The 27,500-nt window shown below is 36.3% G+C and overlaps 1 protein-coding gene across 9 annotated transcripts in view; it reads right to left on the bottom strand.

Moving 5' to 3' along the window:
* Window positions 1-27,500, bottom strand: part of RIF1 (replication timing regulatory factor 1) — a 69,424-nt gene that overhangs the window by 211 nt on the left and 41,713 nt on the right. For 6 of the 9 annotated variants that reach the window (XM_077956988.1, XM_015110091.3, XM_015110090.3 and 3 more), the window contains 15 exons: window positions 26,871-27,135; window positions 25,367-25,409; window positions 24,058-24,260; window positions 23,116-23,215; window positions 21,901-22,020; window positions 20,650-20,801; window positions 19,591-19,671; window positions 19,451-19,505; window positions 15,807-19,025; window positions 13,787-13,933; window positions 13,383-13,460; window positions 13,178-13,293; window positions 12,067-12,220; window positions 9,314-9,422; window positions 5,983-8,515 (listed from right to left, as the gene is read on the bottom strand). In XM_077956988.1, coding sequence (XP_077813114.1) covers window positions 8,301-8,515; window positions 9,314-9,422; window positions 12,067-12,220; window positions 13,178-13,293; window positions 13,383-13,460; window positions 13,787-13,933; window positions 15,807-19,025; window positions 19,451-19,505; window positions 19,591-19,671; window positions 20,650-20,801; window positions 21,901-22,020; window positions 23,116-23,215; window positions 24,058-24,260; window positions 25,367-25,409; window positions 26,871-27,135 — 5,057 coding nt within the window. In that variant the 3' untranslated portion in view covers window positions 5,983-8,300. Of the gene's footprint in view, window positions 1-5,982; window positions 8,516-9,313; window positions 9,423-12,066; window positions 12,221-13,177; window positions 13,294-13,382; window positions 13,461-13,786; window positions 13,934-15,806; window positions 19,026-19,450; window positions 19,506-19,590; window positions 19,672-20,649; window positions 20,802-21,900; window positions 22,021-23,115; window positions 23,216-24,057; window positions 24,261-25,366; window positions 25,410-26,870; window positions 27,136-27,500 lie in introns of those variants that run through there. The other 3 variants (XR_001438575.3, XR_013401987.1, XM_077956993.1) reach the window with 3 other exon arrangements.

Raw genomic sequence — 27,500 nt, 5'->3', positions numbered from 1 at the left:
GTGTCCCACCCTCCCACCCCCAAATTCATGGTAAATCCTAACCCCAAGGCCTCAGAATGTGACCTTGGAAATAGGATCCTTGCAGATGCTGTTAATTCAGATGAGGCCCTAATCCAACAGCCTTCCTATCCTGATACAAGGGAAATTGGACAAATACACAGGCACACAGGGAGAAAGTCATATGAAGATGGGAGATTGGGGAAATACCTCTACCTGCCTAAAATGGCCAGCAAACCACCCAGAAAGCTAGCTGGGGAGAGGTATGGGACAGATACTTCCACATGATCCTTAGAAGGAACAAACCGTGCTGATACCGTATCTCAGACCTCTACTATTCAAAACTGAGACAATACATTTCTGTTAACTCACTAGGTTTGCGGTACTGTTACAGCAGCCCTAGGAAACTAATACAGTATCTTTCAACATCACTGTTTACCTAATTGTTGTGGTGGGTTTTTTTTTCCTTAAAACTATGGAGCTTTTCTTCGGCTGCACCAAGTTGCTTGGTTCTGCAGAGGAAGCTAAGGTCACGTTGGGGTGAGGCATTTACTTCATCTGGTGATTAGCCTGGCAGCGTCAGCTCTGCTCTCACCCAAACCATGTGGACTCCCTCCCTCCAAGCTTGCCTGCATCTACTCAGCCCTTATTCGACGAAACCTCTCTTGTAACAAGTTCAATGAAAAACTGAACTCATTAACAATGAAAAAAAACCACCATCTCTGGATTTAGAAACCAGTGGAACCCATAAAACTCTGCATAAATCAGAAAATCTGTGGTTAAAAAGCAGGCCATAAAAGGGGAAAAGGAAAAGCAATGGTTCATGTTTGTAGATAAATATAATGTACATTTTGTGGTATTTGAATTAAGCTATTCATACTCATTTCAGATCTCACTAAAACAAAACAAAAAACCAAAATGTAGCCAACAAAAACAAGTACCAGAGTTTAGTTTTCATAGTTTTATTTCAGGTAAAAGTGCATTTCTTAAAAAATGTTTCAATATCCAGTTTCCATTGGCAAGTGATAACAGTTAACCCTCAATGATTCATGAAAAGTTTTATTGTGAATCAAACATAGATTCTGCCCCCCTCAAGAGTCATAAAGAACCAGAAATAGTAACTGTAAGTGTGCCTGCTTCAAACACTGTATAAAGCAGTGGTCCCCTAACCTTTCTGGCAATAAGGATGAGTTTCGTGGAAGACAATTTCCACAGACAGGTGTTCCAATTTCCACAGAGAGAGGTGTTGGAGGAGATGGTTTCAGGATGAAACTGTTCCACCTCAGATCATCAGGTATTAGATTCTCATGAGCGCACAATCTAGATCTTGCATGTGCAGTTCACAATGGGGTTCATGCTCCTGTGAGAATCTAATGCCACCCAGGAGTTTGGGACCCCTAGTATAAAGCATTACACAATCAAATAAAACTGACTGCACCATTATTTCCATTATTTGCGGGTAACTGAGTAATTAACAAGTACTTCTGTTAGGTTTCAACTTAAATCATTTTTAAGACTTATCAAATATAAATACTTTGTGAATGTAAAACTAAGCTCTCTTACAGTTTACCAAATGATGGGGACAACAATATTATAGGGTTAATAAATGACTGATTTGGCGTCTATCAGTCTTTTTCTAAGTGCTATCAGTCAGGTCTATCCACAGGAGGTAGTGCAGAAAGCAACTGATAATTCACAGACCATCAAAGTCCCTTAACATCATGGTAAATACTAACTATAGTTTGAGAGTTTAAGTAGAAAAAAAAAGTGTACTTTTAAAGTACTCGTGTTTCCTAGTATCTGTGTAATTTGAGCAACAGTAAAACAGTAAAATCAGGAGAAGCCATTTTGGAAAATACAGGGGTAATAGAAATATGTAAGTATTCAAGACCTCACTCTGCCAGCTAGAAGCAAATAACTAAATTGACTAACATGCCATGTATGAGCAAAACCTTCCCCCATAAAAGGGATCGATAAACTCTTTTAAAAAAGGCCAGACAGTATTTTGACTGTTGGAAGCCATACAGACTGTTATACTACTAAACTCAGCCACCGTAGTAGGAAAGCAACTAAAGACAATACATAAATAAGCACAGCTGTTCCAATAACACTTTATTTCTGGATACTGAAATTTTAATTTAATATGTTTTCATGTGTCACAAAATATCCTCTTTCTTTTGACTTTTTTAACCATTAAAAAATGTAAAAACCAGTCTCAGCTCACAGGTAGTATAAAAAACAGGTGGCATGCTACCATTTGCCAATCTGTGCTCTGTAAAAACCTTAGAAGTTAAGACTGCCATCCTTCAGTTTCTATATTCAAAACCAATTTTGCTCTTAATTCTGTTTTCTTTTGGAAACCTCCTATTCTATAAAAATAAAAAATTCTTTAGACACTTGTTATTAATGTATCAAAATAATTGTTACACCATACTCTATTTTCAGTTCCATGATACTTTATTTTGAAGGTGATCTTCCTAGTTATATGTTGTTATCTGTTTAAGAAATAAAGCTGCCTTTTGTTGGAAATACTTATTAATTTACTGCTTTTGGGGGAGTAATACTGTATTTTAACATAATCCCTCAGGGTATTTAAGAACATCAATTATAATACTGTGCTATGTACAGAACAGCTCTCAGAGACTATAGGCTATCAGTTATTTCTGAAGTACATATGAGTATACAGGACAGGTTGTCTCTCTACTAAATGGACTATGCATTAAAATTCCAGCTCAATCTGCCTTTTCCATTCTCTTCAACTCATCACTTCTCAGTGCATCAATTTCTATCAGCATATAAGCTTCCTGTCCAGTAAATTTAGCTTTATCTACAATTATAAATTGGCACACTGTGGCCAAAAATATTCCCTCTGCTTCAAGTAGAGTACAAAAGTTAGTTTTTTTCTTACTTGTGACATCAACAATGGAAAATATTGTCTTCAATTTTTTGGGTAAGATGAAGGGTGATCTTTTATTCCAATGGTATTTAGAGTTTACCATGTCATATTTGGTTTTAACGGTTCTTTGGAGAAAGAAAGGCTTAGTATGTAAAGAAAAACATGATTAGGACCACACTGGAAAATTTAACATTCTATTTCAGAACTGAGTAAATTCTCACAACTGTTTACACTGCTATATTAAATATTTATAGATCTTCAAACTTCAATGACTTACATTTTAATAGCTACTTGCAAAGAGCAATATGTAAAGCCTGGCACATAACAGACTTACTAACTGGACATCAGAAAGCACGAAACCCAATTTGTTTTACAGATCAAACTATCAATAAATTTTGATAAACAAATTTTTAAAACCTATTACTTAACTTTCGGCTACATTTTCCTTAGTGCTTTCAGGGTAGTTCTTACAGATTATTTAAATATGTGAGGAAAATCTAACACCTTAACAGAATTCCAAGAAAAGCTCACTTTTCAAGAATCAAATCAGTCAACTCTTGCAAATTTAACTTTATAATGAAACAGTAATTTTCAACCACGAAATATAAAAGAAAATTAAGTGACTAGAGGCCTGCAGTATAATGACAGGGCGTATCTGCTAGACGGACTTCTTCATTACAGCACTACTAAATTTAACAGCCAGATTAATATTAGGGGTAGTGTCGATTTTCCATGTTTATTAATAAAATAATGACCCATAATAGAAGGCAAGATTTATTTAGAGACTAAATATATTCTAATACTTAGAAATCAACTTTTATGTTAATAAAAACATAACTCACAAATACTCATGAGAAAATACTTTGTCTAATTTGCCTTATCAATAAGATTCTTTATAACATGAAATTATTAAAGTCTGCCTATTTAAAAAATAAATCGTCCATATTTTAAAAAGGCTCTTAATAAAGAAGCAAGATGATGCTTAACTTTCTTAAAATGTTTGAACTTTTAAGACTTCAAAACCAGTCTATATCCCCAATTCATAAGACTGACAGAGTTTTTATAAAAGGACTTGAACCTGCTTGGGTTACCAAAACCTAATACACAGCCTGAAGCTTCTTAGGCCCATCTACCAGTGCAGTTCACAGGCATCTGTATGAATCACCTGGGACTGTGTTTAAAAAGACTCACGAGGCCCACTGCAGATCTACTGAATCAGAATCGGCTTGTTCATATGCACATCCAAGTTTGAGAAGCGCTATGTTAGAAATCAAAACCTCACTCTAATGTTTCTATCCAAAGGACAAGGTCTTTCTAATGGCTTAGGAATAAGACAGACATGGGTTGCAGTAATGAGGAAACAGTCTCCTCCGCACACCCAAGTTTTAGTCTAATAATGCCAACTAACTGCTGTTTTATAGCCTCCTAGGCTGAATGACAAATTAACTTCTGGAAAAATCAATTATGAAGAATATGAGATGAAACCTAGGCCTTTCTTACTGAATTAAAGTCAAAGTTGGAAGAAAAAAATTAACTCATTTATACTTTTTTTTTAAAAAAGCAATTACTCTATTCTCATTCCTTTACCTTAAAAAATAAAACTTCGGGGGGGGGGGGGGAAGGGGGAGGGATGGCATTGGGAGTTATACCTGATGTAAATGACAAGTTGATGGGTGCAGCACACCAACATGGCACATGTATACATATGTAACAAACCTGCACGTTGTGCACATGTAACCTAGAACTTAAAGTATAATAAAAATAAAAAATAAAACTTCACTTATATATTCATGATCCCCACCATTTCCTCTAATTTTGTTTGTTGCCTCACAACTTACTCTTCACATTTTTATGATGTTTAAATTGTAACAGAGTCTTTGACTATCTTATCTTCAAGCTGTACAGAAAAAAAAAATCCATGGGCAATGTTAGAATTAAAATTTTTTTTTTTTTTGGCAAGACAGAGACTTGCTCTGTCACGCAACGGCATGATCTCGGCTCACTGCAACCTCTGCCTAATAGGTGCAAGCAATTCTCATGTCTCAGCCTCCTGAGTAGCTGAGATTACAAGTGTGCACAAACATGCCTGGCTGATCTTTGTATTTTTTGTAGAGACAGGATTTCGACCCATTGGCCAGGTCAGTTTTGAACTCCTGGACCCAAGTGATCCACCTGCCCCGCCTTCAATCCTGCTTTTAATGTTCAGGTTTAAATCCTGTTTTTGACTGTATTATCCAATAGCATTATTTAACCTGATTCAACCTTTAACTATCTGAAATTAGAATAAAGCAACATATGATTCAACAATGGTTTTCAAACTTGTACAAGTGGCAAAGCAGTTTTAATGATGAGGTCACTGAAATACTGAAAATTTAAATCTACTCTAAAATTCAAAATAGATTTCATACATATAAAAATGATGGGCCAGGAGCGGTGGCTCACACCTGTAATTCCAGCACTTTAGGAGGCTGAGGCAGGTGGATCATCTTGAGGTTAGAAGTCCGAGACCAACGTGGCCGATATGGTGAAACCCCATCTCTACTAAAAATACAAAAATCCAGTTGTGGTGGCAGGCGCCTGTAATCCCAGCTACTCGGGAGGCTGAGGCAGGAGAATCACTTGAACCCAAGAGGTGGAGGATGCAGTGAGCCGAGATCACACCACTGCACTCCAGCCTAGGCAGCAAGGGCGGAACTCCATCTCAAAAAAAAGAAAATGGCCGGGCGTGGACGTTCACACCTGTAATCCCAGCACTTTGGGAAGCCAAGGCAGGCAGATCACGACATCAGGAGATCAAGACCATCCTGGCTAACAGTGAACCGCTCTCTACTAAAAATACAAAAAATTAGCTGGGTGTGGCGGCAGGCACCTGTAGTCCCAGCTACTCAGCAGGCTGAGGCAGGAGAATGGCGTGAACCTGGGAGGCAGGGCTTGCAGTGAGCCGAGATGCACTCCAGCCTGGGTGACAGAGTGAGACTCTCTCAAAAAAAAAAAAAAAAAAAAAACCCAACAAAAAGATACTACACTACACTCCTGTATGCCACTAGTTTTTTCTTCTTAAATATGCATAAGACAATTAAGACACCACATTTGAGTGTTCTTATTATTATCTGACATTTGTTTTATTAACCATTAGAAAATATTTGAAAAACGAATTCCATTTTAATAGTGAGAACACAGTGGAGCTAATCATGGAATATTAATGTTTTGCTATTTGGGAATTACTAAGGGGGAAATTTGCAGGAAATTTTAAGGCAAGAATATTGCAAGTTAGTTGCCAAAAATATATGCTTATAGCCATAGCAAAATGAAGATTCAGCATGCTTGTCTTTGCTCCCAAATACTTTAAATGCAACCTTATTAAACTACAATGTTTTTAAAATTAATGCTTGTGCTTACATAAAATTCAGTGATTTAAGTACATGATACTCACTTGGTCACATTTTCTGCTATTACTGTTCGGCTTCCCAAGAATTTCATTCAATCAGCAAGTTTAGTTCACACAAATGTTAAGGCACATAGTCATGAAACGAGCTAATTTTAATTCTGAAGTGTGTTAGGAACGTAACCTGCTCCCTTATGCCCCAAACATATATACATACCTGCTTATTCATACCTGTTTGCTAAAAACTCATGTGCACCTCTTTACTGTTAAATATAATTTGGGAAATACATGATGTAAAATGTAAATCATAATTATAATTCCTTCTAAAGAAATTAGTATTTTTCTCTAGTTTACTTCAAGCCACAATCCTTAATTCAATGATCCCAGAATTCTTTATAAAACCATCCTTGGTATACGAATATCTTATTTAGACCCAAAAATATCTGTGGTTATGATGAATTTATGATGATGAAAAAAGACACCAACTTTTATAGGGGCTGATGAAAAAAGACACAAAGTTTTATAGAGATCCCTGAATACAGGAGAGCTAACTAGGCACAAGGATTAAACTTTCTATGACTTGCTGTAGAACGTGTGCCTTGCTAAGTAGGGATTAGCTTCTGAATAAAACGTGAAAACTGGGATCACTCACTCATTCTATTCAGAGAACAAGTGAGATATATTGTCAGTTTAAAAAGATGAAACAAGTATGGGAAGTCAGGCACTAATATTAGTTGGCAAAATTTACAAAGGTTTTAATTACATACCTATTTAAAGAAAGAAAACCTAGGCAAAACAGACACATATTAAAAACAACAGTTTCAAATTTCTTCCAAGTTTGTTTTTAGATGAAGGTTTAAAAAGCAGATCAACTCTAGATTTCGTACAGTCCAACTTGCTGTGAAATACTGAAACTAACTTTCCTTTAAGAAATGTAAGGAGGCACACTTTCTAGTGGCTGATACCCTCTTCCAAACCAAAAGTAGTAAGAAGGTAAGGGTAGGAACAGCAAAGTTGTTGTGTAACATTTTCTTATTTCTATAATTTTACTTATACTGGATACTTTTAAAAAATAAATTCATGTTTTAACTAAGACTGTTAACTAAGTACAAAACTATTGTTGTTGTATTTGCAGATACAGAATCCTACAAATATGTGCAACAAGTCCATGAAGCACTTCTACCGTCCATACTGATATTTCAGTATTTAATATATACAAAATGTTTCTATTGAACAGAACCAAGGTATTCACAATAAGCTGCAGAAAAACCCATGCAGTTAACGAAGAATGAAATTTATAAATTAAAAACATTGTCATCTATACATAATGTACAATCATGCATTTAAAAATCAATACTAGACGTCTCATAAGAATAAATTTTCACAGTCAACTGCTGCTGCACGAATATTTGCTAATGCAAATGAATAAAATCTTAGTAAATTCTGTATTAATATTTTAACCCCCAGAAGTTGCAACTTTTCTCATTTTTCTTGAAAGCTGTCCAAAGTTGACATATGCAGGAAAAGTTTCAATTCTTTCGTATTTCATTTGAGGTTTTTAACCAAAAACAAACTTCCTAAACCTCAGGCCGAACAAACATGAATTAAACAAACAAATGAAAGTATAAATACCTTTATCAGTTCAGCAAAAACTCAAAGAAAAATATTCAATTTTACTTAAAGTATTTTAACATGTTTCACCAGAATATGCACAGGTTTAAGAAAGTATGAAATAAACTGTATAGTTCTATTACCAGTTTTGCTTTCACATCTCAGATCATTAAGTTTCCTGAAAAACCACACGTAGCAGCCAAGAAAATACATTATATGAAAAAAAAGATCTTACATAATGAACTTACAAAATTGAACTTACACAATAAGCCACTGTCCTTCAGGGTTTGAAATGTTATCAACTTTGCAAACAGTCTCTTCTTTGAAATTGTGCTATTATTTCAGAACTTGTTTCCTCAATCAAGAAATCCAGTGATGTTTAAAAAAAACCTTCAATTTTCTCTTAAAATACTAAATAGAATTTTCATGGGATGGTGATCTCCAACGTGACTGTAGATTTTTTATTATACAGTTTGCCATACTACTTAGTTTCTCATGCATTTCAAATAGTTGGCTTCCTGAATAATTATGAAGATCTTCTGAATCCAGCTGAAGAGCAAGAGCACTAATCTGTGCCACAAGATTTTTGGATAATGGAGTTTCTAACGGAACAGGATCAATTATATCTAAAAGAGAAAAAAAGCACAACTAAATCTATACCAGACAAAAACTAAATTATTTACATGATCTTTTAAGTTAGTCCAAGTGCCTAGGTTTCAAATTGAAAGCGCAGGCTTAGGTACCTCACTCTTCATGAGGACAAGTGGACAAAAAAAAATCTACCATAGCTGCTGCTTATTATCATTCTTCTTATTATTATTATGAGATAGAGCCTCATTCTATTGCCCAGGCTGGAGTGCAGTGGCGTAATCTCGGCTCACTACAGCCTCTGCCTCCTGGGTTCAATCCATTCTCCCACCTCAGCCTCCCAAGTAGCTGTAATTACTGGCGTGCACCACCACGCTAATTTTTGTATTTTCAGGAGGGACGGGGTTTCATCATGTTGCTGAGGGTGGTCTCAAACTCCTGACCTCAAGCGAACCACCCACCTTGGCCTCCCAAAGTGCTGGGATTACAGGCATGAGCTACCATGCCCAGCCTACCACAGTTTATTATTCTGTGCTATTCTCATAGATTATTCTGTGCTATTAAAGAAATTTAAAAATGGGTAGACTACTTCATTTATTAATATGACTAGAAGTATATAGTTTATATCCTTGAGACCTTGATGGAGAAGTTGACAAGAAAAACAAGTAGACACATTTGATGTCCATTCGTTTAGTTTTTCACATACTTCACATTAAACATAAAATAATTGTTGAAATAATAAGGCATGGTCAAATTAGATTAAAACTGAAAACAAAGTATTTCAAGAAAGTCAGCTGATCTTCTAAATAAAATTATCCCACTTTGCTAAAATATACCTGAGGCAAGTCTTTCCTCATCAGGTGACAAAGATTTATTTTCTATTCCATTTACTGTTTTTTCAGAAATATCAAAAACTGGAATCTCTTCTAGTCCACGAGTCTTCACCTTGTTTACACAGTTGGAGCAGAAAAAAGGCAAAACAAAACCAAAAACAAAAACAAATTAAAATTTACTTTTAATAGGAGTAATAGTACAAACACTGGAAAACATATTGTATGAACCTATGTTCTACCTCCCATCACAAGAGCTAATACTGCTAAGAAAGTAGGTTCTAACTTCACAAAATACAGCATTACAAATTATTTCCTCAAAGAGAGGGTTAGAATTTAATATTTCATAATGGTTTTCTCAGGAAATATAGCCATGGCAGCTAAGAAAATTACATTCTATTTCCCAAGTTCAAGAATGTGGTATAGCCGGGCGCGGTGGCTCTCGCCTGTAATCCCAGCACTTTGGGAGGCCGAGACGGGCGGATCACAAGGTCAGGAGATCGAGACCATCCTGGCTAACACGGTGAAACCCCGTCTCTACTAAAAAATACAAAAAACTAGCCGGGCGTGGTGGCGGGTGCCTGTAGTCCCAGCTACTCGGGAGGCTGAGGCAGGAGAATGGCGTGAACCCGAGAGGAGGAGCTTGCAGTGAGCTGAGATCCAGCCACTGCACTCCAGCCTGGGTGACAGAGCGAGACTCCGTCTCAAAAAAAAAAAAAAAAAAAAGAATGTGGTATAAAAAAGTCTATACCAGAGACTTCCAAGCTTAAATAAAATACAGATTTTTTTTTTTTTTAAGAACACAATTTTCTGGCTGGGTGCGGTGGCTCACCCCTGTAATTCCAGCACTTTGGGAGGCCGAGGTGGTGAGATCACTTGAGGTCAGGAGTTCCAGACAGCCTGGCCAACATAGTGAAACCCCATCTCTACTAAAAACACAAAAATTAGGGTGCCTGTAATCCCAGCTATCCGGGAGGCTGAGGCAGGAGAATTGCTTGAGTCCAGGAGGTGGAAGCTGCAGTGGGCCGAGATCACGCCCCCATGCACTCTGGCCTGGGTGACAGAGTGACACTGTCTTTAAAAATAAAATAAAATAAAATAAAATACAATTTTCTTAAGTGTTTCTAGGACTTACGGACCACTGGTTGAGAAAATACTAAGTTCAGTAAGTTAACTTTCTGAAAATAGTAAGTTCAGTAACCATATGACTCAGCAATTCCACTTCCGGGTATATATACAAGAGAAATGAAATCATCTATCCATATAAAAACTTGTAGACACAGCAGCATTACTCGTAATAGCAAATGGTGGAAACAACCCAAATGTCTGTCAACTGGATAAACAAAATGTGGTATATACATATAATGGATATTATTCAACCTCAAAATGCAAACTTTTGAGGATAAACCTTGAAAACATTATGCCAAGTGAAAGAAGCCAGTCACAAAAGATCACAAGTTGTACAACCCCACTTTTATGAAATATCTAGAATAGGCAAATCTATAGAGGAAAAGTAGGCATTGGCTGGGCAGTGGAAATGAGGAGTGATAGCTAATGGGTCAGTGTTTCTTCTTTGGGTGATGAAAAAAGACTCAAAATTAGATCATGGGGAATATTATTTAACTGAATATATTAAAAACTAATTGTCCATATAGGGTAGGTGAATTTCACAAAATGTAAACTGTATCTTAGGAAAGCTGGTAAAAAAACCTAATTCTCATAGACTTTCCCAGGACCCATGGAAACTGAATAAGAAAATACTTTAGAAACTAAATCTGTGAGACAGAAAATTACTAGTAGTTTTGGTTCTCTCTTATGAGTAACCGGTTAACAAACATTTAGAAGATCACAAGTAAGTTAATATAAAATCAAGGACCTTCAAGAATACAGCAGAAGTCTTCAGTGGCTGGCAAACCCCAGGTCTGAGAAATTCTGATTCAGAACACTGCTTACTCTATTTTTCATGTATTCAAAACTTCTGATACAGGTTGAGTATGCCTACTCCAAAAACGGAATGTTTTTTGGATGGAATGGAATCCAAATTTGAAGCTTTTTGAGCACTGACATGATGCCTAAATGCTCTAATGAGTGTTTTGGATTTCCAGATTAGGGATGCTCAACTGACAAGTAGCTGTATAATGCAAATATCCCAAAATCGAAATAAATCTGCTAAAGTCCGAAACATTTCTGGCCCTAAGCAATTCAGATAAGGAATACTCAAAGGAATACTCAATCTGTACTGCCAATGGATAGAGGGTCTCTGAATGGGTTTCAGTAGTCTGAATCCTTCTGAAATTATACACAAAATATTCTGTATAGTTTTATAGCAGGGAAGAATCTTAGCTTTCATCACCATCTTGAAAAATGCCCAATGACCCAAAATGTTCAAGTGCACAATACTGACAAAAAGGAAAAGTAAGAAAAATAAGTCACAAATGTGGTAGGCATCAAAATCAAAATACTGTGACCTACAAATTTGTGTGGTTTTGGTAGATATTTGGATTTGAACATCTAGGTTATAGCAGTAGCAGCCATGGAATCAAATACCAAATGGTGGAAATGAAAGAGAGAAGGGGATGAACAGAACTCAAAGAGAAAACAATTTAAACATTTATCTGAGGTGCAAATACATAAAGACAGTACAAAATAAATGAATCAATTTCCCTGTGCCATTATGAAGTGATCTTTTAACAAACTTCTGTAACTGTACTGCTACGTCATTTATTTATATACATCGTAGCTAACATCTAAGTTTTTACCTGCTGCTCATGATATATTCTGAGAGCCTTTTTTACATTGGACACTTTTGGAGAACGGATAGGAAGAGTTTTTATTTCAGATGCTGTAAGAGTACTCAAATCACCAATAGTTTTTATATTCTTAGCTCTAATGAGTTGTCCCAGGCCTCTTGCCCTACACAAAACAGAAATAGGAAATTATAATTATACAATTTTACTTATATGCTATTTGCAAGGGTTTATCCAGTTGAATTTCTCCATTTAAGCTCAATCATAACTGAGGTTTGCCCACAGTGAAGACAGGCACATGTATGTGTAATTTAAAATAAAATTTGAATCTGATGTGTGTGTCTGGTATAAGCAATAGTACTGGAAACTGAATGAGCCTATTGCGTACCTTGTGCTTTACATACATCTCTTTAATAGATAATTCTTAAGTATGCATAATCGCCTCCCCAACTTTAATCAGAAATGGACTTGGTATGTCTGACACACATTATTGAATCATTAAATTCCTCAGAGAATTTTAAGAATACTCCATCCCCTATTGGGGATTATGCCATGACAGGGCAGCCTGATTAACAGAGAAACTATCTCAAGGCATCACAAACTACCTAAAACAATTCTTTTAATCAAGATAGAGTGAACGACCTACACGCAGGCATTTAAGTTTCCAAGACTTAAAACATCAAGGAAATAAACTTCTAATTAGAAACAAAACAAAACACCTGATCAACAGGTTTTATGTATGTGAGTCTCATGCTTCTTACACATGATGACTTAACAGCTATGTAGTTTTGGTGGTAATCTTTGTAAACTACATCCTATAAAGTAGAAATGATATTCATATATTCCTCATAAGGTTTATATTTGGATTAAACAAGATAATGGATATAAGGGTTCAATGCAGCACCTGAAATATTACGCATACATCTTACTATATTAAGATAAATGTTTCTCATATTGCCTTATCTGGCCTACCTTCTCAGTTGTATTTTTATTTCAAAAATAAAATGTGTGTGAGAGGAATACATGCCAATCAATTCTAAACATGAGAACCAAGCATTCAAACAGTCTTCTTAAATAAAGTGGCATCTTGGAATATAACCAAGAAGCCTAAATAACCACTTACCACATGTTTGATGTAATCTGAGGTAAAATGATGTCAACTGGTGCCACACAGTTCACCAAAGCTGGGTAAACACTTTCTGTTGGGCATGGTATGGACTCTTTGGCCATTTCTGAAATCTTAGAATAAATTTCAGAAGCTGTTACACAGAGGTCAACCGACTGAACATGAAAATATAAAGTGACATGAAAACTAAAGCACTTCTTACTAAACACTTCTTTGAGCTCTTAAATTTAGGGCTACGTGATCCTGGGGACAGAAATCCTTTGGCTGAAGTGGTATTATGCTAGATAGAAGAAAGGAGAGAAAAAAACACTCAGAACCCTAGATGACTATAATTTTACAATTTTTACAACTTAGACTGCAATCATGTCTTTAAAATTTCAAAAAAACATAAAAAGAGTAATCTACTACCTAATCAATTACTTGCTGGATCATTACTGCCTCTTACCACCTCTTCTCTTCCTTTCTGCTTACCGTGTAGCAGACAAAAGAATGTATTTCAAACCAAGGAAGAAGTTTTTCAAATATGTAGTTTATTTTATGACACATCATGCACATGTAATTCTGTGTCTGTATACGTATATGTACATTTTAAAGCCTATAGCTTACCTTAGATTGTGTAGTAGGAGAAGTTTTCACACTTTTTCCTATAGGAGAACTATTTGAAGAATGGGACCTAACAATAGAGCATCGTCTATCAATGTCATCTGCCAATCCTGCTTGGTATATTGGATCTGCAAAGGAGACACGGCGAACCTGAAAACACAGGTCAGGATTTTACTTAACAAAATTAAAGTTTTTAAAAAATTACACCATACATTTTCATTATGAGATTACCCAAAAATAGAACGTGGGTTTAGAAAAAAGTCAGCTGCACAGTTCGTAACAACTGCCTTCACAGATCATATTAACTCAATACCTCAATTCATTCTAATTTTCTATATGTTAAACTGTCTCTGCATAATACCAAAGACTGTGAAAAAGGTATAGTAGCAAAAACTGAACAAAGCCACATGTGGCAGTTAGAAGTGTATGATCTAGATTCTAGTAAGTTTATGGGATTACCAGATGAGAAAGAAAACTGATGTAAAAACAGAAATAGGCCTGGTGCGGTGGCTCACGCCTGTAATCCCAGCACTTCGGGAGGCCGAGGGAAGCAGATCACCAGGTCAGGAGTCCAATATCAGCCTGACCAACATGGTGAAACCTTATCTCTACTAAAAATACAAAAATTAGCCGGGCTTAGTGGCGCATGCCTGTAATCCCAGCTACTCAAGAGGCTGAGGCAGGAGAGTCCCTTGAATGTGGGAGGCGAAGGCTGCAGTGAGCCGAGATCGTGCCGCTGCACTACAGCCTGGGCGACAGAGTGAGACTCCGTCTCAAAAAACAAGCAAGCAAGCAACAAAACAAAACAAAAAACTTAATCTCTAGATTCTCAGCAGAAGAATTTTCAGTGGATCTTGCAAAGTTTATACACCATATGAATAACAGGAACAGGGATTTTGAAGAAACTTTTTTTTTTTTTTTTTTGAGACAGAGTCTTGCTCTGTCGCCAGGCTGGAGCGCAGTGGCACAATCTCAGCTCACTGCAACCTCTGTGTCCTGCGTTGAAGCGATTCTCCTGCCTCAGCCTCTCAAGTAGCTGGAACTACAGCTGTGCGCCACCACGCCCAACTAATTTTTGTCTTTTTAGTAGGGACAAGGTTTCTCCATGTTGGTCAGGCTGGTCTTGAACTCCCAACCCTCAGGTGATCCACCCGCCCTGGCCTCCCAAATCCCACGCCTGGGATTACAGGTGTGAGCCACCTAGCCTGGCAGAAGGAACATTTTCAAAGTATGTTCGTTGAAGGCAAAAAGCCAGGTGTCATGTCTATATATGCACGCTTGTATATATAAAATGTATTCTACAATGAATAGTAGGTTCAAGTTCAAAATTAAGGAATGCCAACATCATACCTTTACAGTACATCTATTTTGTTAAGTAGAAGACAAGTTGAGTTATGTAAATACATGTAACTTTTCCTACTTTTTAATTCATTCATTCAACAAACTATGTGAAAGGCACAGGGCCTGAAGCTAAAGCATATATATATATTATAATCCAACTTTTCTAAAGTAAAAGATCTATAATTTAGCTGAGGAAATGGGGATATAAATAACTATAAATAAGATCATATCTACAAGTTGATGAAGGCACATGAGATTTAATTAGATATGGTCTGGAACACATATGTAAAATGTAAAACAGCATAATGTTTCAACACACAACAACTGTTAAATCTGCTTTATCAATGGCAGTGTTGCCTATATTCCTAAATCTGTTTCCTCATATTATGGTATTGGGAGCCAAAAAGATGTTAGGAGCTTTATCAATTTTGCCAAAAGTGAACAATGTGCAAAGCTGCATAAAGATCTTTAGTGTTGTAAAATGAAAGATTTATCTAAAAAGCTTCAGTCTCCTTTTTTCAAAACCTTTTCTTCTACCTATCTTTTCCCTAGCAACCATTATGGTAAATAATCAAATGAGTGGCCATATAATAATATTTTGTCATTCACCAGAGGTCACTGTATGGCCAAAATATCCCAACCAAATACTGGGTTCCTTAATATTCAGCCTCATTCTCCTTACCTTGTTAACAGGGGATGAGATTTCCTCTTCTTGGGATCTTTTTAGTCCTCTCTTTAAAATGCTCGTAGATGGAGAAGCCAAAGGAGACCAGACACAGCGTGTCTGCATGCCACTAGGACTGTCATTTGCTGACAGAAGTGAAGGATCAAGTTCCCTTAGTTTTTGAGGAGATGCATTATTGTCTTCTGTTATTAGTTCAGAGATAGCTGTTCCAGATGTCAGAGACTGTGATGGTTCCTCCACTTTCTCTGAAGTATGGTGATCTTCCTGTAAAATATCACTTTCCATTACCATGTGATTGCTATCTAATTTTTCTTCAGATTTATTACATTCAGTATTTGTTTCAGTTTTATTAGCGTCAGTGAGTCCTTCTTCGGTGCTCATTTCAACTGTGTCACGAACAAAGTTTTCCACTTCTGCAGTCAACATTTTTGTTTCAGCTTCATCAGGCTTTGGGGTTTTGGTATTTATGCCCTCATTCTCTGTTTCACCATCATGACCAGTTTCAGCCTTCAACTCGCCAATCATCATTTCTTCATCATTTTTCATTTCTGTATTTGTTTCTTCAGATGATTGTGGATCAGACACATCATTTAGTTCCCCAGCTGCTGTTTGATCAGAAATCTCAGTTTGAGCATTCAATTTTACAGGTGTAGTATTATCAGAAAGACTAATATCTGAATTAAATTCCTTAGTTGCTACTTCTTTAGCATTCAGTTTAGCTGTGTCTGCTTCAGAGTCATCATTTCTTTTATTTTCTATTGCTGCTTCTTCAGAAATACCAGTTTTGGTTGTCTCTTGTTCACGGAAGCTAGCTTCATTTCCTACATCCAATTCCATAGTTTCTACTTTCTCTAGATTGGATTCTGTTACTTTACATGCATTTCCTTCAACAGTAACATTCTCGAGACTCATTTCCATTTTGGGGGTTTCTTCTGGTTTTTCTTTTGTCTCCAAAGATTCCTGTGAAACATTTTTCGAGTCACCTAAACACGGGCCAACAGTTTTAAAATTTTCATTAGGTGACTCTTGGCTTTCAAGAGACATTGCTTCACTAGAATCCATATCACAAGCTTCCTCTCCAAAGTTTACTATTCCAGAAGGAAGAGATTCTTGCATAGTGTTTTCTTTTGATTTGGTTTCAGAAATAATTAATGAATCATTAATAGTATCATTATCCTCTTTGAGACCCAAATGAAAATTCACACTATGATGTTCATCTAAAAATTGTCCTTCAGAATATGGATTAGCTTGAGAAGTTTCTGACGTGCTTACAGGTGCTTGCGCATCTGCCTTTTTTGTTTCACTAACCTCTACATCATTATTTTCTGTATTCTTTAACCCAACGAGTGACTTTTCCTGAGGCTGTGATTTTTCCCCACAGCAATCACAACCTTTAGATCTCCTCACTCTCCTACTTCTCTTGTGTTGGCATTCAAGTGTTTGAAATGTTTTTTCTGAAAGCGAAGAAACATCTGATATCCCGATTTTTGAGGATTCTCCCAAACTACAATTATCAAAAGAGTCTCGCTTATGTAATCTCTTAATGGCATTTCTAGTCCTTAGATTTGATTCTGGCACAGGTAGACTTGTAAAGGAATGTTCAGCATATTTGCTAGTTTCATTTTTTTCCTCACATGGATTTGGTAAATCATCAGGAACTTGCAATAAATCTGAAGTTACTGTAGAATCCTGACATATTACAGTACTACTTTCATCTTGTTTTTCACAAATCTGAGGTTTTATGTTTACGTCTTCTTGGGAACTTGCTTTACCATCATGTGACTGATTTTCAGCTTTTATACATTCCTGTTTCACCACTTTCTCTTCTTGATCTTGAATGTCAACACTTTCGTTGCTTTTGTTTTTCCATTTTCCAGATCTCTTCTTCCTAGAACCTTCTTCTTTTGCCTCCGAACTATCAGATTCTGAGTTTTCAATGCTGGAAAGCAAACCCTGAGAGGCTCTTCTTGTTTGATACCGTGTTCGGCCTCTGACTAGTTTCTCAGAGGACTTATCTATATCCTGACTACCATCCCCCTCAGACTTAATGTTATCAGGGTCTGGCTTTTTTTTGTTTTGTTCAGTTTCTGCATTAGCACTGGTTTCCCCAAGAGTCTTCTCATGTAAATTATTTCCTTTCTCAATTAAATTCTCCGGTACAGTTTGTTCAGAAATCAGTTTTTGTTTAGGTAAAACATCATCTTTTATATGCAACGGACTCTTCTGAAGAGGTTTTTCTTCTTCCTTACGTCGTTCCTTTTTTTGATGATTATTTTCTTTATCTTGGCTTTCAGTGGTCGACTCTATTACTTCTGAACGTCGCCTTGACGACCGTCTAAGGATTTTCTGATTTGGAGTTATCAGAACCAGACTATCCTCATTTACCAATTGATCTGTTGATAATACTACTGGGGGTGTATTTTCTTTGGATTCCAAATTAATTTCTACATTTTTCTCCTCAACAGTATTAGTTTCCAATAATACAGCATTTTCCATTGTTGCTGCTTTAAGCTTTGTATTGTCATGCTCCATTACAGATTCAGAAAGATGAACCTGATTATCTGACACACATTCTGTTTGATTAAGCAAACCAGATGGGTTATTTTCTAAGACTACCATGCCTTCAATAGATTCCTCAGTATTTTTCTCCTGCTCAGATTTTATTAAGGGCTTAGACCTTTTATTCCCTGTTTGTTCAGCTTTACCAGCTCTCCGGCTTGATCTCTTAGTTCCATTCACTATTTTTTCAGAATCAGATTTTGAAAAAGTCCCTTCTCTTTGCTTTGCTTTTGGTAGAAAATCTGTTTTAATCATGGTTTCCTGGTTATTTTTCACTGTAACAGTTGATGAAATATTATTCAAGGGGGATGGACTAAAAGGTCTATTTTCTGAACCATCAAACTTCTCCAAAGTAATAAAGGTTTGCCTCCGACTTGTAGGACATGGGGGAGTTCCAGAAACAGTGGCATTAGAAACTGAACTACTGCTGACAACGAAAGAATTTTCTGTACTAGATGCACATTCAGTTGATGTTTTCTTTGATGAAATTAAAGCTTTTTTTCTGTCATCATTATTACTGTTCGACATTTCTGGACTGGTTTTGTCAAGAGAACCACACTCATTATTTGAAAGGGAGGCCTTTTCAAGATGTTCATCCGTACCACGGTCTTCCGTGACATCTTGAGGAATGACACTGTCACTGTCCATTTGCTCCTCCTGCACAGAAATACATATATATATACACACACACAGATTAATAGCTGGCAAACGAGTTTGACTTTCTGGGAAAACTTTAGTGTAAAACTTCAGTAACCCAAAGATAGTCACTGACATAATATATGGCAACTATTCCAAAGTTAGTGGTAGATACCTAATAGTTTGTGTTCCTAATAGTAAACATTCAAGAAAAGCCAAGTACATTTATTTTACACACACACACACACACGCACACACGCACACTGACTAGTGTCTGCTGATATTCTGCTAGTATCTGAATGGGAGTTAACAGGAAATCATACAATAAATCTACAATAAATCTTAAAATTAATAAATGGAAGACCTACAGACATTTCAGCAGTTTAACAGACTGTATAATAGAAGGGTGATTCTAAAAAGCCCAAAATATGAAATGCCAAACATACCGTAATCATCATCTTAGAATCTTCCTTTGGTTTTCTGGTTAAAGTAGGAATTTCCCTGAAATAAACATAAGAATATTGCTTTTATAATTGTTTGACAATGAATAAAACAGATATAAAAGTTTGATGGCTTCTGTACTTACATAGACTCTTCCTGACTATACTGAGTAAATAAGGTATCCTGGGAAACATCCAGATTATTATACATGGCAGGAATATCACACCTGAAAAAAACTGTATATAAGTAACTTCAAAAACCGGATGATATCCTGACAATTAGCAATTAAACTTATGGCCAGGGACGGTGGCTCACGCCTGTAATCCCAGCACTTTGGAAGGTTGAGGTGGGAGGGCTGCTTGAGCTCAGGAGTTCAAGACCAGCATGGGCAACATGGCGAAATCCTCTCCCTACAAAAAATAAAAAATTAGCTGGGTATGATGGCATGCATCTGTAGTCCCAGCTACTTGGGAGGTTGATGTGGAAGGATCACTTGAGCCTGGGAGGCAGAGACTGCAGTGAGCAGAGATCATGCCACTGTACTCCAGCCTGGGTAACAGAGAGAGACTCTGTCTCAAAAAAAAAAATAAAACAAAACATCAAAAGAAACTTACAATTCTACTAAATTGTTATAAAATCATAACCTAAAGGTGTATTTCCCAGATATTCCATCAAACTGTCTTCCCCTCCCAATCTACCTCAGAGAAGAAATTCAGTTTATAAATATTTGGTACATTACTAGGTTAGCTTTATACATTATGAAATGCATTTATGTACAGTATAACTTTTGGCATTAAAATTCAGTACATGTGGCTGGGTGCGGTGTCTCACGCCTGTAATCCCAGAACTTTTGGAGGCCGAGGCGGGCGGATCACAAGTTCAGGAGATCGAGACCATCCTGGCTAACATGGTAAAATCCCGTCTCTACTAAAAATACAAAAAAATTAGCCAGGCATGGTAGCACGCGCCTGTAGTCCCAGCTACTCGGGAGGCTGAGGCAGGAGAATGGCGTGAACCCAGGAGGCAAAGCTCACAGTGAGCCGAGATCGCACCACCGCACTCCAGTCTGGGCGACAGAGCAAAATTCCATCTCCAAAAAAAATTAGTACACGTATTTTAGTTCTAAACACAAAGTTACGGTTTTCTTGCATGAAATCTAAGCTTGAATATCAAATACCCAACTCAAGATAAAAGGCCTACAAACCGCTTTGTTTTGAGAACTTCTTTTTGATGCTCAGTTAAAATTCTTTCCTTTGCATCTTTTCCTTGTGGAGGTATAAACACAAAGTCAGTAGACTTTTCCTCTTCCAAAAGAATTTCATTCTTTACTTTTAAAGATGAAGATTCAAGTTTCAGCTGCAGATTTGAAAAAATAAGCAAATGTACATTTTAGTTTCCAAATTATTTTCCAATATTTCTATCACTCTCTTCTAATAATGACACCATTTTTCAATAGTGATTACGAAGTTCATGATACTCATGATCAATAACAAATTAGTACAATGTTCCCCACTTTCTTTCTGCATCTAATAAGTACTGAGAAAGTAGAAAATATTAAATCTCTTTACAAAGTAGGCAAGTCTGTGCTTAACTACAAAGTATGGACAAAACCGTTTGTCAGGCCAACACATGGAAATGAACTGATTTGGAGGGAGGAGAGTATATTTGCAGCTCTCAAGTTGAGGCAGGACTTAGTCAAGTAAAAGTCACCAATACAATATGCCCTACATACAATTAACTTTGGTACTACAATGTTATCTTAATAAATGTTCATTGGAACCATTGCTTTAATTCTACTTTTAGCTGCTACAAGAATGTGGCAGAGGTATTCTTAAAAAATAACACTTTTCTTTCATTTCACCAGGGCCATGGTCTCAAGATTCTAGAATAACCTTTACTGGAGGCCATGAAAGAGAGAACTGTTGTCTAAACGTCAGTTAACTGGCAACCAGCATGATACTTAGTTCAGATTTGAGCTTAACATAGGTGTCTTATCTAGGCATTATTTATTTCTAATCAAAATATTAAGTTCTGAAATAACAATTCTAAACAAAAGTTCTAAAATATTTTCCTCTTGTGCTACCTATGTTATTCATAACTGTCTCATTCCATCTCGAGGGGGCTGCTGCCTGGAATAACTACATGTAACAGTTACATAGAAATTTATCTTTCCTAACCAGGAATCATCACCTAAGGCTTCCAGGTTACCATGCTATCCTGGTATTGCTAAGCATTACACAGAAACTTATCTTTCCTAACCAGGAATCATCACCTAAGGCTTCTAGGTTACCATGCTATCCTGGCAGTCTTTCTAGACCAAATGCTCTCAATTCCCCTGCAATCCCAACCTTTATTTAGTCTTTTACAGTTTTTCCATCCGATTTTCAAAGTTGTATGTAAGTTACTATATACTTTATCTTTAAAAATTTGATTAAATATACTTTTGAAAACATACTTTGGCTGCTGGTTTCGTATTTTCTTTTTTATTCTTTGTTTGTGCCAAAAATGAATCTCTTTTTCCATTTGATTTTCTCTCCATGCCACTTATCTTCACATTTAATTGTGAATTTTCTGTCTGTTTTAATAAAAACGAAACAATTTCATTAAATACAACAGTAATATTTTGCTTTTCCTTTTCACGTTTTAAAAATTCCTGCCCAATAAATAGTAACTGGAAATAATGTCAAAATTTTTCTAATTATTCAATCCTATAAAAATCGAAGGAAGGAAAGTCACTGTCTAATTCAATAATCGCAAATGGCTTTGGTGTCTCTTTTATACTAGCTGTTTAATACCAATCAATTTTATGAATTCTGAAAATGAGACATATCACATAAATACATAAAGTGAATTAAATTACTAGATTCAAACACTCTAGCTGTAACTGAAAATATTTCTAAGAGAATATTCGAAGCCATAGAACTTTAAACATAAAACAACTGAGGGTTAATAAAGCATGTATGATAGAGCATATTTCCCCTCAACAGAATTTTACAGACGAAATACCACTGAACTCTTTAACAAGTCTAAATTGTTAGTTATCTGGCAGAAAATTTTTACTTCAGCCAAAACCAAATGCGATACTTAGTTGGCTATTAACAGTCTTTTTTCTCTGAAAGATTCTAAACAAAAACTACCTATACCCTAGCTGCTCCTGAACAGATAATAAGTTTTCTAAGAACACTCCAGCTCACAACTCTATAGTACTAGTGCCTTTAACTCCTAGATCTTCAGGCAGTAATAAAATATTATTAGCCAAAGAAACTTTGCTCCTAATGCGATGTGACAGCAAAGATGTGTTTTTCTGATAGAAGAAATGAGAAAATCAATTTTTTAAAAATGAGAAAATGAACAGCAGCTCTGGCTTAGACATGACTTAGTAACCATTATTTCCAGTTTTTCCAAAGCAACAATTACGTATTTTACGCTTTGTGAACAGCACAGATGAGGTACCTGAGTTCAAAACAAATGATTAATGACAAGAATTAGAGATTATTTACATAAGAATCTCTAGTGAAAATCACAAAAGTAATTTTAGGCCACACAACTGACAAAATGCAAAAAGCCTATGTTACAAACCTCTTTTCTGTTCAGGTTCTACTTATTTATAACTTTCAACAAATAACCTAAATGTTCAAAAACAAATGAACAATAAAACCCCCCAACTTACTCCATCAGAATATGGTCCACTGGATTCCTCCATCATTTCAACAGTTTCCAAACCAGGCAACAGGAGCAGAAACTTTTGTTTGGCTTGCGTTAGTACTGGTCTTTAAAAAAGTACATAAAATACACACCTTAAGTCAAGTAGTACTGGTGAACACTGATGACCTGTTAATAACAGCACTTTAATTTTTAGAGCAGCAAAATACATCTTTATTTTTAAATAAAGACTGTTCCTTACCAGGCATATATAAAACTGGGAGAAACAAGGCAATTTTTGTATTTTTCCCTGTAGTTTTCTGAATTTCCAAATTTTTATCATGGAAAATTCTAAGAAGTAGAATATTATATAAAGTATTCATGTCTAGCTTTAATAATCGTCCAGGCAGGGCATGGTAGCTCACGCCTATAATCCCAGCACTTTGGGAGGCTGAGGCGGGCGTATAATGAGGTCAGGAGACCGAGACCATCCTGGCTAACACAGTGAAACCTTGTCTCTACTAAAAATACAAAAAATGAGTCAGGCATGGTGGCACGCATCTGTAGTCCCAGCTACCCGGGAGGCTGAGGCAGGAGAATCACCTGAACCCGGGAGGCGGAGATTGCAGTGAGCCGAGATCGTGCCACTGCACTCCAGCTTGGGCAACAGAGTGAGACTCTATCTCAAAAAAAAAAAAAAAAAAAAAAGTCCATTTCCTGTCCTCCTTTGTCTCTTTTATTAAGGATAATTTAAACTGCTTTTCTTGGTTCCTGAAATCAAGGTTATTCTAAGCACCTACGAGAAGGTGAAATAATGTTTAATAACTATTGTGTATTCCAAATATAATATTTCAACTAAGGAATCCTCTGTAACAATACCCCATAAGAAAAGATTATTTTAAACCAAAATATCAATCTACATGATCACAACAGAATAGTTAGTTGTATGTAAGTTTTGTTGTTAGCATACTTTAACTCTTCAGGATAAACCAACAGCGTCACTTTAGCAAATGTGGCATTCCAGAACTGAGCACTCTGTTTTCGAATCTGTTTATTCTTGTGCAGAAATATTATGCATAATAGTGGGGAGAGTTGTTCAAGAAGTTCACTGTCGTAAGTTCCGGTGTAGCTGAATTGTAGGCAAGCAATAATTTCTCCCAGTAGCTTTTCTAACTAGGAAAAAGGAAAAAATAAAAGCAAAAAATATACTAAACATTAACTCACAGAATATGTGTTGCTATTTCAATTTTTAAAATTAAGATAATTTTAAACTAACCCCCATTGTTGCCTTAAATATATATCCCTCTTTATAACTCGACAAATTATCAGGTGAATTTACTTTGGTTATTAATATTACAGTTCAATTTTGAACTTATTTTCTATTAACAAAAGAAATTATGTTTTTGTAATAATTATAACAAGACAAATAGTTGCCTACATATGTTCACCTAGAAAACTTTGGGTCCAATCGCCATCATATATAAAGGGATAAGCTAAGAGTTGATTAACAACTAGGCTGGGCTCAGTGGTTCACGCCTGTAATCCCAGCACTTTGGGAGGCCAAAGCAGGCAGATTGCTTAAGCTCAGGAGTTTGAGACCAGCCTGGACAACATGGCAAAACCCTGCCTCTACAAAAAATACAAAAATTAGCCAGGAGCGGTGGTGTGTGCCTGTAGTCCTAGCTACGTGGTAAGCTATGGTGGGAGAATCACCTTGAACCCAGGAGGGCAGGGGTGTGGTAAGCCGTGATCATGACACTGTACTCCCACCTGGGTCTCCAAAAAAAGAAAAAACAAAACAAAACAAAACCAACCTGTAAATGTGTTCATATAGTGTTATTAAATGTCCATTAAAAATGATGAACAGGCAAAGCATGGTGGCTCACACCTATAATCTCAGCACTTTGGGAAGCTGAGGCAGGCAGATCACTTGAGGTCAGGAGTTCGAGACAAGCCTGCCCAAAATGGTGAAACCCTGTCTCTACTAAATATACAAAAAATTAGTTGGACTTGGTAGCATGTGCCTGTAGTCCCAGCTACTCAGGAGGCTGAGGTGGCAGAATCACTTGATCCCAAGAGGTAGAGGCTGCAGTGAGCCAGGATCCTGCCACTGCACTCCAGCTTGAGTGACAAGAGTGAAACTCGTCTCCAGGAAGAAAAAAAAAAAAAGAAAGAATAACCCCTTTAAAAATCAGCAGAATTATGTTTAAGAAAATTATCTAAACCCTATCATTTTCTCATCATGAAAGTATGGTTTATGGACAATTGTCTATTTTTACCTTGTTGTTCAGACAACTATATACTTTAGGAACTTCATCAAGCCTAGGAAGGAAAACACATAAAATAGAATACCATTTATATTTCTGCAAGTTAACACTGTACTATCTATCAAGCTAATCCTAAGAAAAAGGTAATAAAGACATAATAAATATAAATTGATGATATAAAAAGGTGTCCAAAGACTTTACAAGTAAAAAAAACTCAAATGCTAAATATTAAGCATAAAACCATCCCATCTTTGAAAAATGAATCACAGAAAATATCTACAATAAGCCTCAAAGTAATAATCATATTAATTGCTTGTTTCTGTACATTTCTTTTTGGCATTATTTTTAATGTAATATAGACTTAAAGATTTGCAAAGAAAAGTTCATGGATTTGAGGGTTGTACTTTATAAAATCTGTTCCAAAAATGTTCTCTGTTAATTTATGAAAAATAAACTGTCCTACGATTGAACCACACAAGCTTGCTGTAAAGAATATTGATGAATCCTTTCAAAATGCTTGTACAAGTTTGTTACCGGGGCTTTTTTTTTTTTTTCTTTCAGGTTTTAAGGCACTGCTTGCTTCGATTCAAATAAAGGGTGATGCAAAATTAATTCAATTTTTTGGAGAGCAATTCAGAAACATAAATGTGTATGCCCTTTGAACCAACATTTTTACTAATTTTCTACAGAAATAGCGGCAAATGTGGGCAATGATTTACGTATAATGTTCAACTGTTATGAGGGAAAATACTAGAAAAACATGTATGTCCACCAGTCAGAAATTGGGTAAAAAGTTAACAGAATCACGTGTAGACATTTTAAAAAATGAGATTTTTGTGTATATGGTACAGAGATAGCCATCCCTCAGTATCCATAGGGGATTAGCTGGCTGTGGTGGCGGCTAATTCCAGGACCACCCTCCTGCCAGGATACCAAAATCCATGGATGCTCAACACCCTAATATAAAACAAGTTGTATTTGCATGTAACCTAAACACATCCTCCCAGGTTTTAAATCATCTCTAGATTCCTTATAATATCTAATACAATGTAAATAATTGTCATACTGTATTTATTTGCATTATTTTTCTTTTTAATTTTTCCAAATATTTTCGATCCAGGGTTGGTTGAATCCATGAATGCAGAACCCATGGATACAAACAGCCAACTGTATTAAGTGCATACCATATAATTAACTGCAAAACAGCATGTCAAGTAGGCTTTCCTATCTATCATGCATTTAATAGGTATGCTTGTTTACATAAACAATTCTGAAAAGATAAGCATTGAAAAGGAAAGGGAAAGGAAAGTAACAGGCAAAACAGAAAGACTTCCAATTTCTCTTTCATATTTCTCTACTACTTGAACTCTCTTTTTAACAAAAGTATAGTTTATTACCCTCTCCACAAAATTGTCAAGACTACCATCTACAACACAGCTGATTAAAAAGTAAAAGTTGCGACCTATATTTAAATTGTATACATTTAATTCAAAGCTACTTAGCCCAAAATACTTACTTTGAGTTTTCATAAAATAATGCGAGAGGTCTTGTTAAAGTTGCAAATATTTTTCGGATCATAGAAGGCAAAGAAATATGTACAAGTACACTGGAAATAATGCTGGTGATTGAGTTGCCAATAGTGAAGAGGGTATCGGAATGTGCTTCCTTGAAGCTCAGAGTGTGGAAAGAATAGATCACTTTCACAATAAGTTTAAATAAAGAAGTCAATTTCCCTAGGGGCTCATTCTTCTTTTTGGACCAATCTGAAGGTCTCTGTGGTGCTAAAAACAAAAATTGAATTAAAAACTCAAGTAAACTGAAAATAGGGTTACTGTCCACTTTTACAATGTATAGCTCACATTTAAATGTTAGATACATCAGCTGGGCACGGTGGCTTCACGCCTGTAATCCTAGCACTTTGGGAGGCTGAGGCGGGTGGATCACAAGGTCAGGAGATAGAGACCATCCTAGCTAACACGGTGAAACCCCATCTCTACTAAAAATACAAAAAAAATTAGCCGGGCATGGTGGCGGGCACCTACAGTCCCAGCTACTTGGGAGGCTGAGGCAGGAGAATGGCATGAACCCGGGAGGCGGAGCTTACAGTGAGCTGAGATCGCGCTACTGCACTCCAGCATGGGCGACA

The sequence above is a fragment of the Macaca mulatta genome, chromosome 12 (genome assembly GCF_049350105.2).
Source record: "Macaca mulatta isolate MMU2019108-1 chromosome 12, T2T-MMU8v2.0, whole genome shotgun sequence".
In the NCBI taxonomy this organism is placed as follows: Eukaryota; Metazoa; Chordata; class Mammalia; order Primates; family Cercopithecidae; genus Macaca; species Macaca mulatta.
The sequence above is the reverse complement of the archived record's forward strand: the minus strand, read 5'-3'. Positions and strand labels throughout refer to the sequence as shown.